The 20463-nt window shown below is 50.4% G+C and overlaps 1 protein-coding gene across 2 annotated transcripts in view; it reads left to right on the forward strand.

Moving 5' to 3' along the window:
• Window positions 1-20463, forward strand: part of PHIP (pleckstrin homology domain interacting protein) — a 1338206-nt gene that overhangs the window by 1216781 nt on the left and 100962 nt on the right. For both annotated transcript variants that reach the window (XM_069235639.1, XM_069235640.1), the window contains one exon: window positions 12525-12689. In XM_069235639.1, the coding sequence (XP_069091740.1) occupies window positions 12525-12689 (165 nt within the window). The remainder of the gene's footprint in view (window positions 1-12524; window positions 12690-20463) is intronic.

Genomic DNA, 20463 nt, shown 5'->3' on the forward strand with positions numbered 1-20463 from the left:
ACTATATCATAAGAAACACAATACTCAGAGTTACAAAAAATAAAGGTACTTTATTTTAGTGACAATATGCCAAAAGTATCTCAGAGGATATACTCCCTTAGGAGGTAAGAAAAATACACAAAATATACACACAAACCAAAATCAGGTAAGTAAAACACTTAAAAAAGTAGTGCAAACACTGTAGAACACAATAGAATGCAATAGGAGAAAATAGTGCTAGGGGTAACACAAACCATATACTCCGAAAGTTGAATGCAAACCACGAATGGACCCCAGGCCTAGTGTAGTGTGTAGAGGGTCGCTGGGAATGTAAGAAAACACTAAGATACCCCACCCCAAGACCCTGAAAAGTAGGAGTAAAGTTACCCTACTACCCCAGAAAGACAGTAAAGTTGAAATAGGGGATCCTGCAAAGACAACAACTGACTGCAAAGCACTGAAGACGGATTCCTGGACCTGAGGACCTGCAAAGGAAGGGGACCAAGTCCAAGAGTCACGCAACTGTCTGGGGGGGTCAGGAGCCCACTAAACCCCGGATGAAGGTGCAAAAGGGCTGCCTCCGGGTAAAAGAAGCCAAAGATTCTGCAACAACGGAAGGTGCCAGGAACGTCTCCTTTGGTCAGAAGATGTCCTACGGCGTGCTGGAGGAGGCAGAGTTGTTTCCACGCAGAAAGACCGCAAACAAGCCTTGCTAGCTGCAAGAGTCACGGTTGAAGATTTTGGATGCTGTCAGGGCCCAGGAAGGACCAGGAGGTCGCCCCTTGGAGGAGAAGACAGAGGGGGCGCTCAGCAATACAGAGAGCCCATGCAGAAGCACCTGAACAGGCGTTCAGAAGGTCTGAGCACAACGGTAGTCTCAGCACAACAAAAGAGAGTCCCACAAAGTCGGAGGTCAACTCAGCGAGTTGAGCAACGCAGGACGGAATGCTGGGGATCTGGGCTAGGCGGTGCACAAAGGAATCCTTGCAAAAGTGCACAGAAGCCCTAGCAGCTGCAGTTCACGCAGTACACAGGATTACTGTCTGGCGTGGGGAGGGAAGGACTTACCTCCACCAAATTTGGACAGAAGGACCACTGGACAGTTGGGGTCACTTGGATCCAGCTCCTGTGTTCCAGGGACCACGCTTGTCACGATGAGAGGGGACCCAGAGGATCGGTGATGCAGAAGTTTGGTGCCTGCGTTAGCAGGGGGAAGATTCTGTCGACCCACGGGAGATTTCATCTTGGCTTCCAGTGCAGGGTGAAGGCAGACGGCCCTCAGAGCATGCACCACCAGGAAACAGTCGAGAAAGCCGGCAGGATGAGGTGCTACAATGTTGCTGGTAGTCTTCTTGCTACTTTGTTGCGGTTTAGCAGGCGTCCTGGAGCAGTCAGCTGTCGTTCCTTGGCAGAAGTCGAAGAGAGAAGTGCAGAGGAACTCTGGTGAGCTCTTCCATTAGTTATCTGAAGAGGAACCCACAGGAGAGACCCTAAATAGCCCTCAGAGGAGGATTGGCTACCTAACCAGGTAAGGGCCTATCAGGAGGAGTCTCTGACGTCACCTGCTGGCACTGGCCACTCAGAGGTCTCCATTGTGTTCTCACACCTCTGCATTCAAGATGGCAGAGGTCTGGGACACACTGGAGGAGCTCTGGGCACCACCCCTGGGGTGGTGATGGACAGGGGAGTGGCCACTAACCTTTCCTTTGTTCAGTTTCACGCCAGAGCAGGGGCTGGGGATCCCTGAACCGGTGTAGACTGGTTTATGCAAGGAGGGCACCATCTGTGCCCTTCAAAGCATTCCCAGAGGCCGGGAGAGGCTACTCCTCTCAGGCCCTTAACACCTATTTCTAAAGAGAGAGGGTGTAACACCCTCTCTCAGAGGAAATCATTTGTTCTGCCTTCCTGGGACTGGGCTTCCCAGACCCCAGGAGGGCAGAAACCTGTCTGAGGGTTGGTAGCAGCAGAGAATATCCCAGAGAGTTAGTTTGTCAGTACCCAGGGTCCATGCTGGAGCCCCGGAGATTCATGGGATTGGCACCCCAATACCAGATTTGGCTTGGGGGGGACAACTCCATGATCTTAGACATGTTACATGGCCATGTTCGGAGTTAGCATTGTGAAGCCACACATAGGTATTTACCTATATGTAGTTCATGCGTGTAATGGTGTCCCTGCACTCACAAAGTCGGGGGAAATTGCCCTGAACAATGTGGGGGTACCTTGGCTAGTGCCAGGGTGCCCTCACGCTAAGTAACTTTGCACCTAACCTTCACTAAGTGAGGGTTGGACGTATAGGTGACTTATAAGTTACTTAAGTGCAGTGTAAAATAGCTGTGAAATAACATGGACGTTATTTCACTCAGGCTGTAGTGGCAGTCCTGTGTAAGAATTGTCTCAGCTCCCTGTGGGTGGCAAAATAAATGCTGCAGCCCACAGGGATCTCCTGGAACCCCAATACCCTGGGTACCTAGGTACCATATACTAGGGAATTATAAGGGTGTTCCAGTGTGCCAATGAGAATTGGGAAAATTAGTCACTAGCCTGCAGTGACAATTTTAAAAGCAGACAGAGCGAAAACACTGAGGTTCTGGTTAGCAGAGCCTCAGTGATACAGTTAGGCACCACACAGAGAAAAAACATAAAGGTCACAAACTATGAGCACTGGGGTCCTGGCTAGCAGGATCCCAATGACACAGGCAAAAACAACTGACACACAAGTAAAAATGGGGGTAACATGCCAGGGAAGATGGTACTTTCCTACAGCTTTTTGTAGTCACCCCGTTCTGCTTTGGTCAGTCCTTCACTATGCCTAATTTTTCCTCTCTGTCTCATCCATCCAAGGAAGAGGAGAGACTCCACCGTCTTGTTTCTAAAACAGTGTTGTCACTCTACCTTGACTGCACAAAAATGTTACTGGCGGATGTTCAACTCTTCATTATGTATGTTGGAGCAAAGAAAGGGAAGATCATGCAGAAACTAAACATATTCCAGTGGATCCTACTCTGCATTAAGATCTGCTACACATTGGCCAAGAGGCAAACCGGGAGGGTTTGCATGCTCACTCCACCAGAGCAAAGGCTGGAACCACTACGTTAGCATGCGGAGTTCTGTTCCTGGACATCTGACAAGCGGCAACATGGGCCTCACTGTACACTTCACCGTTGGACTGCGGCCTGGACAGTCAGGTCTGTAGGGATGGTGACTTTGCCTGCTCGCTCCTGCAGGACTTTGTGGTCTAAATTCAGTTCGCAGACCCTCCTCCAGAGAGGTATTGCCTGGCTATCTTTTTTAAGGTTAGGAATCTGCAGCTAGAAGTCTCTGTTAAATGAGCAAGTTACGTACCTTTAGTAACGCCTTATCTGGTAGAGACTTCATCTACCTGCAGATTTTTGACTGACTCACCCATCATCCCCGCTATGCAAACAGATTATCTGATAGAGACTTCTAGTTGCAGATTCCTTACCTTAGAATTTCCCCCAGGTGTCAGACTGGGTCCGGAGATTTTTCTTTGAGCAGTATCCTTACAATTTGACAGGTGGCGTAGGTAAACTCCGCAGGCGTAGTTGGCGTTGTGATGACATTGGGAGTCGTACATAGACGTGCCACGCTCTGATCTGGAGAGAGCTACCCTGGTCAATTTCGGACCGACTTTGACATTTTTTTTTTTTTTTTTTTTTTTTTGGGTGCTTCGAGGATGTCCCTGAAAACAGGTCCCCTCTGGATCCACTTCCGGATGGGGACCAACGCCGGTTGTACCACTGAGATCTTCCCCCACGCCGGCTCAGTCATCAACGTTCCCGACGTCCGTTGTACCCACTATAGATGTCGAGCCGATCCTATTCCCGACATCTCGATGGGGTCTATTCACACCAGGTTGGATTCAGACCCTTTTCTCCATAGGTCTGAATACGGGGAAGGATTAGAGGGGTCTATGGACCCTTATAAATAGTAGGACAACCCTACCATGGACTGGGCTCAGGAATTGGACGAGGCCAGAGGTCTGGAAAATTTTCCAGATGTCTGCATGCTTTCTCCTCCTACTGTGGCCACAGCGGAGGGAGCCACATATTCTGTGCTGGTTAGTAGGGTGGCTGAGGTCCTTGGCCGCGAACTGCCTACTGTTGAAGTCAGGTCTAATCTTCTGACGGAGGTGCTTCGACCAGGGGCTTCCACATCTGAGCCTCTCTTTCCTTTCAATGAAGCCCTCACTGATGTCCTTCTGGGTACTTGGCCCAGACCCAGAACAGGGGCTCCTGTGAACAGGACGATTGCTCGCCGCCATCGGCCCGCCCCAAACGACCCTAAATTCCTATCACAACACCCCACGTCTGAGAGCCTTGTTATCTAGGCATCCTCGTCATTTGGCACATTCCCTTCCACACCTCTGGATCGGGAATCAAGGAGACTGGACCAACTTGGGAAGATGTTTTCTTCCTCCAGTCTGGCGTTGCGGTCAGTGAACACTGCATGCCTTTTGGGCCGTTATACTCACTCCCTGTGGGATACGGTCGCGCACGTCTTGCCACAGATACTGGAAGAGGCCTGGACTGTTATGGCCTTGAGGTGCCATGCAAGGTTGAGGACATCCGGTTTCTCGGGGAATGTCCAACAGACCCTTTTGGACATGCCCTGTGATGGCACCCGTCTCTTTGGACAAGACACACTCAGCGCTAGAAAGGTTCAAGGACTCCCAGACTACGGCTTGGTCCCTCCACCTTTCGATTGCCCCTCGTCCCCAACAGTCCGCCTTGCGCCCCTTTTGGGGCCACGGAAGGGGCTCCCTGTCACGTCCCTTCCCCAGCCACCATGCCACCCATGCTGTTCAGCCCCTGGGTGGCCGGGGATGCGGAATCCCTCAGTCTTGTTGGACAGGGAACCAGAGGTCTTCCCAGTCCACACCCACCCCTGCTGCAGCCTCCAAACCTTCCTAGTCTGTCCTCCCATCACAGGGCAGTTGGTGGCAGGATTCGCTGTCACCTGCCTCACTGAGAATCCATCACTACAGACAAGTGGGTTTTGCAGATCGTCTGAAGGGGCTACTCTCTTCCCTTCAAGACTGCCCCTCCAGCCACGTCTCCATCCTACGGCCACTTCACAGAGGATCATCTGGCACTTCTCTGCTAGGAAGTAGAGGCTCGCTTGGCCAAGGGAGCAATAGAGAGGGCCCCTGCGCCAGAAGTTGGTTATGGTTGTTATTCCCACTACTTTCTGGAGCCCAAAAAGGACAAGGGCTTACGTCCTATTCTAGACCTTCAGGCACTCAATCTCTTCTTCAAAAAGGAGGAGTTCAAAATGCTCACCCTGGCTCAGGTCATGACTGCCTTGGACCCAGGAGACTGGATGGTAACGTTAGACTTGCAGGATGCTTATTTTCATATCCCTGTCTTGCCTGCCCACAGATGTTACATTCGATTCGGGGTAGGTCACGATCACTTTCAATTTACTATGCTTCCCTTCGGCCTTCTCAGCGCCCCTCGGGTGTTCACAAAAGTGGTGGCGGTGATGGCAGCTCATCGGTGCAGGTTGGGAGTTTGTCTTTCCCTACTTTGATGACTTGTTGTTGAAGGCGGACATGCCCCAGAAAGTCATCTCCGATCTTCAGACTACGGTGAGCCCCCTGCAAACGTGCAGAAGTCACACCTGACTCCTCTCAGGCGCTCCTTTTTATCAGTGCTGTTCTGGACACAATGCAATTTTGGGCCTAACCTTCCGAAAAGTGAGTCCAGGATATTCAGGCTGTGATTCCAATATTTCAGCCTCTATCCTGGGTTTCAGTGAATTTACTCTGAGGCTGCTGGGCCTCACTACCTCCTGCATCCTACTTAGTGACACATGCCAGATGGCATATGCAGGCTATGCAGTGGGACTCGAAGTTCCAGTGGGCGCAGCATCCAGGGAATCTCTCCGACATGGTCCATATCTTGGAGGGGACTGCGAAAGATCTGCAGTGGTGGCTTTCAAATCAGGATTGGTTCAACGGCAGATCTCTCTCCCTTCCCCAACCAGATCTGACGGTGGTGTCTGAAGCGTCACTTCTGGGATGGGGCGGCCACATGGGAGAGTCGGAGATCAGAGGTCTCTGGTTTCTGAGGGAGTCTGGACTCCACATTAATCTTTTGGAGCTCCAGGCGATCAGGCTTGCATTAAAAGCATTCCTTCCCTCTCTCAAAAGGAAAGCGGTGCAGGTGTTCACGGACAACACTACTGCCATATGGTACTGCAATAAACAGGGCGGAGTGGAGTCCTGGACCCTTTGTCAGGAGGCTCTGCGCCTCTGGACATGGCTGCCACATCAGGGCATTACTCTGGTGGTTCAACAGCTGACTTCCTCATCCGGAAGTGGCGCAAGGTCTCTTTCAGCAGTGGGGAGACCCTTGGTTAGATCTGTTTGCCTCCACAGAGAAGGCAGAACGTCAGCTGTTTCACGCGTTGGACTTTCCAAAGTGGCACTCTCTGTGACGATTTTAGTCTCGAGTGGAACTCTGGCCTCCTTTACGCCTATACCAAATCTGTCCAAAGTTCTGAGGAAGATGAAGAACGACCAGGCCCAAGTAATCATGGTGGCTCAGGACTGGGCAGGGAGAGTATGGTATCCAGGGCTACTGACCATGGCCAAAGATCCTTATGTCAGACTGCCCCTTCGGGAGGATCTTCTGTCACAGTACGCGGGGACGGTTCTCCACCCGAACCTGTCCAATCTTCGCCTTCATGCATGGAAATTGAACGGCGGCAGTTGACGGCTTTTGACCTTCCACCCGAAGTCTGTGATATTATCTTGGCAGCCAGGCGTTCCTCTGCCAAAACGGTATATGCCTGTCGGCATAAATTTGTGGCATGGTGTACCAATAAGTCTGTTGATCCCCCTTCTGGTCCTCTCTCTGAGGTTCTTTTGTTCATCGTTTCTTTAGCCCAGGAGGGCTCTGCTTTGGCCACCCTTAAAAGTTACTTATTGGACATCCCAACTTTTCTTAGACTGCCTGATCAACTTCCCTTTTTAAGTCTCCTATTGTTGGTAGATTCCTTAAGGGACTCGCTAATTCTCTTCCTCCCACTCCGTTTATCATGGAGACCTGAATCTTTTCCTTACTTAATTGATGTCTGCTCCTTTTGATCCATTACACAACTGTCCCTTACGGCTCCTTACTTTCAAAACTGTTTTTCTTGTTGCCATCCCGTCTGCTCGCAGAGTGAGTGAGCTTCAGGCTATTTCTTAAAAATCCTAATTTTTGTCTGTGCACCTTGACAAAGTGGTAGTACGCACGAGGGCCTCATTCCTTCACAAAGCAGTTACGCCTTTTCATGGAGGCCAGTCCATCACTTTGCCTACTTTTTACACACCTGCACATCCTTCTCATGAAGAGGAGAGACTCCACCACCTGGATCCAAAAACAGCATTGGCGTTCTACCTCAATCGTAATAAAAACCTCCGGGTGCACGATCAACTCTTTGTTGGATATGTGGGTGCGAAGAAAGGGAAGGCAGTACAAAAGCGTACCATCTCATGTTGGGTACTATTTGGCATCAAAATCTGCTATGCTTTAGCAAAGAAGCAACCCCCTGAGGGCTTGCGTGCTCATTCCACCAGAGCAAAACTGCTGCTACAACAGCGTTAACACACCGAGTTCCTGTCCTGGATATCTGCCAGTCAATAATGTGGGCATCCCTGCACACATTTACAAGGCATTACTGCCTGGACAGTGAGGTGGTCAGGGGTGGCTACTTTGGTCGTTCGGTACTGCAGGACTTTCTAGTATTATCTTGATCTGCAGCCCACCACCGAGGATGGCATTGCTTGGGTATCTATTCTAAGGTAAGGAATCTGCAACTAGAAGTCTTTATCAGATGAACAAGTTACTTACCTTCGGTAACGATTTATCTGGAAGAAACATATTCTAGTTGCAGATCCCTTACCGATCCACCCTGCGTGCTAACTGATTTCTAGGGACAGGATTTCCCCATTCAGGGCTGTAGTAAGTTGGCTCTGTATATACTATTTCAAAGTAAGAAATAGTGTGCACAGAGTCCAAGGGTTCCCCTTAGAGGTAAGATAGTGGCAAAAATAGATAATTCTAATACTCTGTTTTGTGTTAGTGTGGTCGAGTAGTAGGCTTATCAGAGGGTAGTGATAAGCATTTGTTGTTCACACACAGGCAATAAATGAGGAACACACACTCAGACTTCACTCCAGGCCAATCGGTTTTGATATAGAAATATATATTTTCTTAGTTTATTTTAAGAACCACAGGTTCAAGATTTACAAGTAATACCTCAAATGAAAGGTATTTCACTTAGGTACTTTATGAACTTTGAATAATCACAATAGCATGTACAGTTTTGGCAAAAATGGCAATAAGCTATTTTAAAAGTGGGCACTTAGTGCAAAAATCAACAGTTCCTGGGGGAGGTGAGTAAATGTTAAGTTCACAGGTAAGCAAAACACTTACAGGGTTCAAAGTTGAGTCCACAGTAGCCCACCGTTGGGGGTTCAAGGCAACCCCAAAGTTATCACACGAGCAGCTCAGGGCCGGTCAGGTGCAGAGGTCAAAGAGGTGCCCAAAACACATAGGCTTCAATGGAAACAGGGGTGTCCCGGTTCCAGTCTGCCAGCAGGTAAGTACCCGCGTCCTCGGAGGGCAGACCAGGGGGGTTTTGTAGGGCACCGGGGGGGAGGGGGGGACACAAGCAGGCACAGAAAGTACACCCTCAGCGGCGCAGGGGTGGCCGGGTGCAGAGTGCTAACAGGCGTCTGGTTTTAAATAGGAATCAATGGGGAGACCCAGGAGTCTCTTCAATGATGCAGGCAGGCACGGGGGGGCTCCTCGGGGTAGCCACCACCTGGGCTGGGCAGAGGGTCGTCTGGTCGCCGGTCCTGCACTGGAGTTCCGGGGCTGCGGGTGCAGTGCTGGTTCCAGGCGTTGGGTTCCTTGTTCCAGACAGTCGCAGTCATGGGGAGCCTCTGGATTTCCCCTGCAGGCGTCGCTGTGGGGGCTCAGGGGTGTCAACTCTCGCTACTCACGGGCTCGCAGTCGCCGGGGAGTCCTCCCTGTAGTGTTAGTTTTCTGCAGGTTGAGCCGGGGGCGTCGGGTGCAGAGTGGAAAGTCTCACACTTCAGGCGGGAAACGTGGGGTCTTTAAAGTTTCTTCTTTGTTGCAGAAAGTTGCAGTTTGTTAAACAGGGCCGCTGTTCTCGGGAGCTTCTTGGTCTTTTAGATGCAGGGCAGTCCTCTGAGGCTTCAAAGGTCGCTGGTCCCTGTTGGATGCGTCGCTGTTGCAGTTTTCGTCGAAGTAGGGAGACAGGCCTGTGGGGCTGGGGCCAAATCAGTTGTCGTCTCCGTCTTCACTGCAGGGCTTCAGGTCAGCAGTCCTTCTTCTTTAGGTTGCAGGAATCTATCTTCCTCGGTTCTGGGAGCCCCTAAATACTGAATTTAGGGGTGTGTTTAGGTCTGGGAGGGCAGTAGCCAATGGCTACTGGCCCTGAGGGTGGCTACACCCTCTTCGTGCCTCCTCCCTGTGGGGAGGGGGGCACATCCCTAATCCTATTGGGGGAATCCTCCTTCTACAAGATGGAGGATTTCTAAAAGTAAGAGTCACCTCAGCTCAGGACACCTTAGGGGCTGTCCTGACTGGTGGGTGACTCCTCCTTGTTTTCCTCATTATCTCCTCCAGCCTTGCCGGCAAAAAGTGGGTGCAGTGGCCGAGGGGCGGGCATCTCCACTAGCTGGAGTGCCCTGTGGCACTGTAACAAAGGGGGTGAGCCTTTGAGACTCACTGCCAGGTGTTACAGTTCCTGCAGGGGGAGGTGAGAAGCACCTCCACCCAGTACAGGCTTTGTTCCTGGCCACAGAGTGACAAAGGCACTCTCCCCATGTGGCCAGCAACATGTCTGGTGTGTTGCAGGCTGGCAAAAACTAGTCAGCCCACACTGGAAGTCGGGTATGTTTTCAGGGGGCATCTCTAAGATGCCCTCTGGGTGTATTTTACAATAAAGTGCACACTGGCATCAGTGTGCATTTATTGTGCTGAGGAGTTTGATACCAAAATTCCCAGTTTTCAGTGTAGCCTTTATGGTGCTGTGGAGTTCGTGTGTGACAGACTCCCAGACCATATACTCTTATGGCTTCCCTGCACTTACAATATCTAAGGTTTTGCTTAGATACTGTAGGGGCATAGTGCTCATGCACATATGCCATCACCTGTGGTATAGTGCACCCTGCCTTAGGGTTGTAAGGCCTGCAACAGGGGTGACTTACCTATGCCACAGGCAGTGTGAGGTTGGCATGGCACTCTGAGGGGAGTGCCATGTCGACTTAGTCATTTTCTCCCCACCAGCACACACAAGCTGGAAAGCAGTGTGTATGCGCTGGGTGAGGGGTCCCTAGGGTGGCATAAGACATGCTGCAGCCCTTAGAGAGCTTCCCTGGCAAGTTGTGGCAATTGTGGAGACAAAGGTACAGTTTAGGGAAAGAACACTGGTGCTGGGGCCTGGTTAGCAGGGTCCCAGCACACTTTCAAATCATAACTTAGCATCAGCAAAGGCAAAAAGTCAGGGGGTAACCATGCCAAGGAGGCATTTCCTTACAAGGGCCTTAACTCTTGTGCACCATTTTCAGTGTTTTTCATGGCTCTGTGCTTTGGCGTTGAAAGTTATGTAAAAAAAACTCACATCACCACACAGAGGCGGCGTTTGTGTAATGCCTCCCGACGTCATCATGGTGACGACGCCCACGGAGCCAACTTACACCACCTGACGACTCGCAAGGGTGATGCTCGAAGAAAAATCTCCAGATCCAGTCCGACGCCTGGGGGAAAGTTTAAGGTAAGTGTAAGGAAATGCCCCTTGGCATGGTTATCCCCTGACCCTTTGCCTTTTATTGATGCCAGTTATGATTAAAAGTGTGCTGGGACCCTGCTAACCAGGCCCCAGCACCAGTGTTCTTTCCCTAAACTGTACCTTTGTTCCCACAATTGGCACACTGATAAATCCCTTGTAAATGGCACTCCTGGTACCAAAGGCCCTGTTGCCAGGGAAGGTCTCTAAGGGCTGCAGCATGTCTTATGCAACTATGGGGACCCCTCACTCAGCACATGCACACTGCTTTCCAGCTTGTGTGTGCTGGTGGGGAGAAAATGACTAAGTCGACATGACACTCCCCCCAGAGTGCCATACTCATCTCTCACTGCCTGTGGCATAGGTAAGTCACCCCTCTATCAGGCCTTACAGCCTTAAGGCAGGGTCCACTGTACCACAGGTGAGGGCATAGTTGTATGAGCACTATGCCCCTACTGTGTCCAAGCCAAATCTTACATGTAAGTGCAGGGTATCCATAAAGAGTATGTGGTCTGGGAGTTTGTCAAATACGAACTCCACAGTTCCATAATGGCTACACTGAATTCTGGGAAGTTTGGTATCAAACTTCTTAACACAATAAATCCACACTGATGCCAGTGTGGGATTTAGTGAAACATGCACACAGAGGGCATCTTAGAGATGCCCTCTGTATGCCAGTCCAACTACTAGTGTTAGGCTGACCAGTTTCTGTCAGCCTGCTACATCCAGACAGGTTTCTGGCCACATGGGGTGAGTGCCTTTGTCACTCTGTGGCCATGAACAAAGCCTGTACTGGGTGGAGGTGCATCTCACCTCCCCCTGCTGGGACAGTAACACCTGGCGGTGAGCCTCAAAGGCTCAAGCCTGGTGTAACTGCGCCTTAGGGCACTCCAGCTAGTGGAGATGCCCGCCCCTCCGGACACAGCCCCCACTTTTGGAGGCAAGTCCGGAGGAGATAATGAGAAAAACAAGGAGGAGCCTCCCACCAGTCAGAACAGCCCCTAAGATGCCCTGAGCTGAGGTGACCCCTGCCCGAGGAAATCCTCCATCTTGTTTTGAAGAATTTCCCCTATAGGACTAGGGATGTGTCACCCCTCCCGACAGGGAGGAGGCACAAAGAGGGTGTAGCCACCCTCCATGACAGTAGCCATTGGCTACTGCCTCCAGACCTAAAACACCCCCCTAAATTTAGTATTTAGGGACGACCCTGAACCCAGGAAATCAGATTCCTGAAACCTGAAGAAAGAAGGAGGACTGCGGACCTGAATGCCCCGCAGAGACGACCATGGTTCTTCCTTTTTCAGGGCCCTAGTTCAACACAGGGGTTGTTGTCCGTGTTCCTCGTGGTTCTGCGCTCCTGACATGGAAAGTCAGGAAATGAAACTGAAATCATTGTACTGGGGTGTTGCCGATATAGGCACCACACTCATCCCTTCTAGTGAGGTCAAGACTGACAACACGATGTAAGGCCAAACAATGCCAGCGGCCAGTGGCACTGCTCACAAAAAAGTTTGATATTTAATTTGTTGCCTGGGAATAATTCTAAGGCAAGGAATCTGTGGCTAGAGAAACTCTCTATTAGATAAGGTGTCACCAAAGGTAAGTAACTTGTTCTTCAAGTTAAATATTTAATGTAACACTGTGTTTAATTTCAGTTTGCTAATTTTGATTGTTTCAACACATCTTATAATCATATTATTATTTCTTTTTTGTAGCACAGGAAAGTTCTTTTAAACAAATAAAGAATATTCGTAGATCAAGCAGCTCCATCCAAACAATGTCCACTGTTCTAAGCACCAGAAATAACCTCTCAACAGAGAGTTCAGTTAAAGAAAAACAAAACAAAGATAAACTAAAGATGTGCTTAAGCGATAAACAAGGTAAGGCAGCTTTTGTCATCAAATATAGAGTTGATATAGCATTATCTGATGAATTACTGAAATGTTTCCTTGTCTTGCACCATTTGTGCTTTTCTGATCCCTCTTCAGTGGTTGTCTTGTTCTTTCTTGGAGTTGCTCACCAAATCTGATAGAGACTTTTAGTTGCAGATTCCTTACTTTAGAATTTCCCGAGGCATGGAAAGTCGCGAAAAGAAACTGACGTCACTGCGCTAAGGCGGCGTCTATGTACTACTCCTGACATCATCACGGCGACTAAGGCACCAACGACGCTCGTTGTCGACCAATGCCACCTAACAACTCGCAAGGGTATTGCTCGAAGAAAAAAATCTCTGGATCCAGTCTGACACATGGGGGGAAATTCCAAGGTAAGGAATCAGAAACTAGAATATCCTACCAGATATATTGTTACCAAAGTTAAGTAACTTGTACTCCGAGATCATCACTAAAGCATCAAATAGTATGAGAGAGAGATCCATTCCTGCCCCTCACACCAAAAGTCAGAATCAGATAGAGGCTTCTTGCTGCAGATTCCTTACCTTTAAATTTCCCAGGCTTCAGACTGGATCCGGAAACATTTATGTGAGCAGTACTCCTGCGCGCGCACCGTCTGGTGGCTTTGTTCAGTTGCGCGTAGCGTCATTTGTGCCGGGCATGACGTTGCACTCACCTATACAGGAGCCACCTAGGCGCGTGGACGTCAGTCTTTTTCTTTCCGCACCAGTTAGTGTGGATCTGGAGAAGCACTTACCCTGCTGTCTCTTTTTGACTGATTTCTCAACTTTTTGTCAACTATTTTTGATAGTGTGTCGAGGGATATCCTCGAAGGCAGATTTCAAACTGTGTGTTACCTGTCACCAAGTGGTAACGGACCCGCACTTGGTGTGCTTGTGGTGTCTCAAGTGTGACCACTGTAGGAAAGTGCCCCTTTTGCCATGGTTACCCCCAACTTTTTGTCTGATATCTGTAGCTAAGTTGACTGTGTGTATGCTGGGATCCTACTAACCAGGCCCCAGCATCTGTGTTGTTTCCCTAAACTGTACCATTTCTTCCACAAGTGGCACACAGCTAAGTCCCTTGTAAAAGTTGCTAGTGGTACAAAGGGTCTTGTGGCCTGGAAGGGTCTCTAAGTGCTGGCGCATGATTTGTGCCACCCTAAGGGACCCCTCACCAAACACATGCACACTGCCATTGCAGATTGTGTGTGTTGGTGGGGAGAAAAAGGCAAAGTCGACATGGCATTCCTCTGTGGGTGCCATGTCCAGAAACCGCTGCCTGTGACATAGGTAAGGCACCCCTCTTACAGGCTCTAGGAAAGTCCCACTGTTGGCATGGTTACCCCCCACATTTTGTGCCTGATATTGGTGCCAACTTTGATTGAAAGTGTGCTGGGAACCTGCCCACCAGGCCCCAGCACCAGTGTTGTTTCTCAAAATCTGTACCTTTCCTCCCCCACTTGGCACACCCATGGCCCACAGTTAAGTGCCTTGTAAAAGTTACCAAGCGCCCTGTGGCCACGGAAGGGCCCTAAGGGCTGCAACATGTGCTATGTCACCCTGGGAGATCCATCACCACGCACATGCACACTGCCTTTGCAGCTAGTGTGTGCTGGTGGGGAGAAAAAGGCAAAGTCGACTTGGCACCCCTCTCAGGGTGCTATGCCCACAAACCACTGCCTGTGGCATAGGTAAGTCACCCCTCGAGCAGGCCTTGCAGCCTAAGGCAGGGTTCACTATACCACAGGTGAGAGCATAGCTGAATGAGCAATATGCCCCTGCAATGTCTAAGTCCATTCTTAGACATTGTAACTGCAGTGTAGCCATAGTGAGTATATGTTCTGAAGTTTGTCATTACAAACGCCAAAGCTCCATAATGGCTTCAGTGACTACTGGGAAGTTTGGTATCAAACTTCCCAGCACAATAAACCCACACTGATGCCAGTGTAGGATATATTGAAAAATGCACACAGAGGGCATCTTAGAGATGTCCCCTGTATGTTAGCCAAACTGCTAGTGCAGAACTTACCAGCCTGTGCCAGTCTGCCACTCTGACATGTTTCCGACCACTTGGGGTGAGAGTCTTTGTGCTCTCTGTGGCCAGAAAGAAATCCTGTCTTGGGTAGAGGTGCTTCACACCTCCCCCCTGCAGGAACTGTAACACCTGGCGGTGAGCCTCAAAGGCTCAAGCCTCGGGTTGCAGTGCCCCAGGGCACTCCAGCCAGTGGAGTTTTCCGCCCCCAAACAAAGCCCCACTTTTGGCAGCAAGTCCGGCAGGAAAATTAGGGCAAACAGGGAGGAGTGACTACCCCAGCTAGGACCACCCCTAAGGTGTCCAGAGCTGAAGTGACTCCCTCCCTGTAGAATCCCCCTACTTGGTTTGGAGGACAAGGACCAATAGGGTTAGCTTTGTGTTCCCGTTGTAGGAAGTTGGCCCTGTATATACTATCTCAAAGTGAGAGCTAGTGTGCACAGAGTCCAAGGGTTCCCTTTAGAGGTTGATAGTGGCAACATTATATAATACCAATGCTCTATTTTGTGGTAGGGTGTTCGAGCAGTAGGCTTATTAGAGGGTAGTATTAAGCATTTGTTGTACACACAGAGGCAATAAATGAGAACACACTCAAAGACTTAACTCCAGGCCAATTCGTTTTTAAATAGAAAAATATTATTTTCTCAATTTATTTTAAAACCACAAGACTCAGAATTAAGGTAAGTACATAAATTGTCAGGTATTTCACACAGGTAAGTATGGAACTTTGAATTAAAACAGTAGTATGGCAAAAATGGCAATAAGCTATTTTAAAAGTGTACACAGTGCAAAAATCAACAGTTCCTGGGGGAGGTAAGTTTGGTTAGGTTCTCAGTTAAGTAAAGCACTTACAAGTTCAGTCTCCTGGGCATAGGCAGCACACCGTTGGGGGTTCAAGTCAACCCCAAACACCCAGCACCAGCAACACAGGGCCAGTCAGGCACAGAGGTCAAAGGAGGGCTCAAATAGCATAGGTGCCTATGGAGACTAGGGGTGCTCCGGTTCCAGTATGCTAGCAGGTAAGTACCTGCGTACTCTGGGAGCAGACCAGGGGAGTTTTGTAGAGCACTGGGGGTGTCACAAACTGGCACACAATATACACCCTCAGTGGCACTGGGGCGGGAATGTGCAGTGTGCAAAGTAGGTGTCGGGTTGTAGATACAAGCAATGGAGGGACCTAGGGGTCACTCTGGCGATGCAGGCAGGGCACAGGGAGGCTTCTAGGGCCAGCCACTGACTGGGCTAGGATGAGGGCCGCCTGCTGGTCCCTTCTGTACTGGTAGGTGGTTCCTCTCGGTCCTGGAGGCTGCGGGTTCAGTGCTTGGTCCAGGCTTCTGGTTCCTTTGATACCAGGCAGTTGCACTCAGGGGTAGCCTCTGGATCCTCTATTCAGGCGTCGCCATGGGGGTGCAGGGGGGTCGACTTAGGGTTTCCACGTCGTTGGAGTCGACTGGGATTCCTCTCTGCAGTGTTGATTTCTTAAAACTCGAGCCAAGGGCGTCAGGTGCTGAGTGTGAAGACTCGCGCTTTTGGCAGGAATTGAGAGTCTCTTTAAAGTTACTTCTTTGTTGCAAGATTGTTGCTGTGTCTAAACAGTGCCGCTGTTCTCTGGAGGTTCTTGGTCCTTTGGGTGCAGGGCAATTCCTCTGAGTCCTCGGAGGTCGCTGGTTCTGCTTGATGCGTCGCAGTGAAGGTTGTTTGAGTCTGGAGACAGGCCGGTAGGGCTTAGGCCAAGTCAGTTGTCATCTCTGCGGGGGCTTTCAGGTCAGCAGTCCTTCTTCTTGTTGTAGGTTGCAGGAATCTGATTTCCGGGGTTCAGGGTTGCCCCTAAATACTGAATTTAGGGGTGTGTTTAGGTCAGGAGGACAGTAGCCAAGGTGAACTGTTCTGGAGGGTGGCTACACCCTCTCTGTGCCTCCTTCCTGAGGGGAGGGGGGGGCACACCCCTATTCCTATTGGTGGAATCCTCCAAAACCAAGATGGAGGATTTCTAAAACCAGGGGCACTTCAGCTCATGGCACTTTAGGGGCTGTCCTGACTGGTAGGTGACTCCTCCTTGTTTTCCTCATTATCTCCTCCGGACTTGCCGCCAAAGGGGGGGGGGGATGTGTCCGGAGGGGTGGCCCATCTCCACTAGCTGGGATGCCCTGGGACGCTGTATCAACAGGCATGAGCCTTTGAAGCTCACCGTCAGGTGTTACAGTTCCTGCAGGGGGAGGTGAGAAGCACCTCCACCCAGTGCAGGCTTTGTTCCTGGCCACAGAGTGACAAAGGCACTCACCCGATGTGGCCAGAAACTCATCTGGTTGTGGTAGGCTGGCAGGAACTGGTCAGCCTAACACTAGGAGTCGGACTGGTATGCAGGAGGGATCTCGAAGATGCTGTCTGTGTGCATTTTGCAATAAATCCCGCACTGGCATCAGTGTGCATTTATTGTGCTGAGAAGGTTGATACCAAGCTTCCCAGATTTCCGTGTAGCCATTATGGAACTGTGGAGTTCATGTTTGACAAACTCCCAGACCAAATACTCTTTATGGCTACCCTGCACTTACAATGTCTAAGGTTTGGCTTAGACACTGTAAGGGCATAGTGCTCATGCAACAGGCAGTGGGTTGAGGGCATGGCAATCTGAGGGGAGTGTCATGTCATTTTCTCCCCACCAGCACACACAAGCTGTGAGGCAGTGTGCATGTGCTGAGTGACGGGTCCCCAGGGTGGCATAAGACATGCTGCAGCCCATAGAGACCTTCGCTGGCCACAGGGCCCTTGGTACCAGGTGTACCAGTTACAAGGGACTTATCTGTGTGCCAGGGCTGTGCCAATTGTGGGAACAAAGGTACAGTTTAGGGAAAGAACACTGGGGCTGGGGCCTGGTTAGCAGGATCCCAGCACACTTTCAATCATAACTGGCATCAACAAAAGGCAAAATGTTAGGGGGTAACCCTGCCAAGGGAGGCATTTTCCCTCCACCAGTCCGCAAAGGGACTGGACACAAGAAAGTTGTAGCCACCCTTAGGTTCCGTAGCCACTGGCTACTGCCCTCTGACCCCTGTAACGCCCCTAAATCCAGGATTTAAGGGCCTTCCTGAACCCAACTTGTCAGATTCCTGCGACCTCAGAAGAAGAAGGGCTGCATAGCTGAAATCTCAGCAGAGAAGGAGGACGACTGGCGCCAGCCCTACTGGCCTGTCTCCTGCTTCAGAGAACCTGCACAAAGAAAGCAATCCATCCAGCGGGACCAGCAACCTCTGCCAAGCTCCAGAGGACTGCCCTGCACCACAGAGGACCGAGAACTCCAGAAGACAATGACCCTGTCCACAAAGAACCAACAACCAAGGGACTCCAGCTAGAGAGAGTCCCCGGGTGATTGTGAGCAAGTACCCACTCTGGGTTGACCCCTCCACGACGACACCTGTAGAGGGAATCCTGAGGGCCCCCCTGACCCCAATCGCTCCAGATGAAGATATCAGACGCCTAAAAGACCACTGCACCCACAGCCCCCAGGCCTTGGAGAACCCGACCTCTGGTGCAGCTACCTTCAGCAGGCAGCCCTCCTCCCTGTCCAGCCTGTGGTTTGTCCAAGCCGACCCCCTGGACCTCGCTTGCAGCATCTGGGTGACCCCCGGGGACCCCACACAGGTCAGCATTGGAAACATGACACATTGTTTGCACCCTGCACCCGGCCTCCCCAATGCTGCTGAGGGTGTGTGTTTGGTGCCTTCTTGTGGCCTCCCCAGTGCTCCTCCAAACCCCCCCAGGTCTGCCCTCCGAAGCCATGGGTACTTATCTGCAGGCAGGCCTGATTGCCCCTAGTCTCCAAAGGAGCCCATGTTAAATTTGCCTCTACTTTGACGTCTGCACCCCGCCGGCCCTGTGTTGCTGGTGATGGGTGTTTGGGGTTAACTTGAGCCCCAACCTGTGGACTTCCTAACCCAGTGACTGGAACTCTTAGTCAAGTACTTACCTGAAAATCATACGAACCATTCTTCCCCCCAGGAAATGTTTCTGAAAATTGCTTTTATAACAGATAATTTCCAATATTTAAAAAACAGTATAATTTATCGATTTCAAACAAAGTAATATTGATATATGCATGAAATACAAATCTATTCAAATACTTACCTGCAACTTGAATCTTGTGGTTCGAGAAATAAATTAAGAAAATATATTTTTGCTATATAAAAAACATTGGTCTGGAGTTAAGTCATTCAGTGTTTGCTTCTTCTATTTTTTGTGTGTGGACAACAAATGCTTTGCATTACCCTCTGATAAGTCTATCTGCTCGTTCACACTACCACAAAAGAGAGCATTAGTATTATCTACTTTAGCCTCTGTTAAGACTCTAGGGAATCCCTGTACTCTGTGCACACCACATCTTATTTTGGTATAGTATAAACAGAGCCAGCTTCCTACACAGGCATTACAGTCCTAAGGCATGGTGAATATTTTTCAGGTGAGGGAAAAGCTGCATGAGCAAATATGCCCCTACAGTGTCTAAGTCCATTCTTAGACATTGCAAGTGCAGGTTGACCATATTGGGTACATAGGCTGGGAGTTTGTCATTACGAATTCCACTGCTCCATGATGGCTTCACTGAAGACTGGGCAACCAGTGTTACATTGATTGAAAAATTCACACTGGGTACATCTTAGAGATGCCCTCTCTATTTCACCCAATGCTGTAGTGTAAGGTCTGTGCCAGTCTGCCACAGACACACGTTTCTGACCCCACGCGGTGAGGGCCTTTGTGCCCTGTAGGGTCATGGACAAAGGCTGCTCTGGGTGGAGGTGCTTCACACCTCCCCTCTGCAGGAACCGCAGCACTTGGTGGTGAGCCTCAAAGGTTCCTGCCTCGTGTTACACTGCTCCAGGGCACTCCACCCAGCCCCCCGGACTTGCTTTTGGTGGCAGACCGGGCTGGAAAATTAGTAAACACCAGGTGTTACCACCTGTCCTGTCCAGAGCGAAGGTGAACCCTTCCTGGCAGAAGCCTCCATCTTGCTTTGGAGGAGGATTTTAGCCAATAGGGTTAGGAATGTGCCACCCTCCCCAAAGGGAGTGGGTACAGGAAGAGTGTAGCCACCTTCAGGGACAGTAGCAATTGGCTACTGCTCTTTGACCCCTGTAACGCCCATCAATGTAGTATTTAGGGGCACCCCTGAACCTTGCTCTTCAGCATCCTGGCAACCTGAAAAGAAGGAGGGGGACTGAAGAGCCGCACCGGCAATGAAGACTCCAGATGACAACTGACTTGCTCCCAGTCCGACCAGCCTGACTGCAGCTTCAAGACTCCTGTCAGAAGAAGATGACTCATCCTGCAGGACCAGCAACCTCTACTAACCCCCAGAGGACTGCCTGCCTACCCAGGGACCAAGATCTCCTGAGGACAGTGGTCCTGTCCTCAAAGGAACCTCTAAGAAGGACTTCAAAACTGCCCGGATCCGCAGACACCCATGACCTGTGTCCAGGTGGCCCACCGGTCCTAAGAAGGTCCCCAGACGATTCCGACCGTGAATGCACTCTTTCACTACCAGGTCACTGCACCAGTTCACTATAAGTCGCCCGTGTGGCAGGCCGTCCTAGACCAAAGGGCAGGATGCATGTACTTGTGTGTGGGGGCACCCTTGCACTAGCAGAGGTGCCCCCACGAACTCCAGTGCCACTCTCATGGACTTTGTGAGTACGGGGACGCCATTTTATATGTCTTCTGGACCTAGGTCACTACCTAT

Source organism: Pleurodeles waltl, chromosome 5, assembly GCF_031143425.1.
Source record: "Pleurodeles waltl isolate 20211129_DDA chromosome 5, aPleWal1.hap1.20221129, whole genome shotgun sequence".
Classification (NCBI taxonomy): domain Eukaryota; kingdom Metazoa; phylum Chordata; class Amphibia; order Caudata; family Salamandridae; genus Pleurodeles; species Pleurodeles waltl.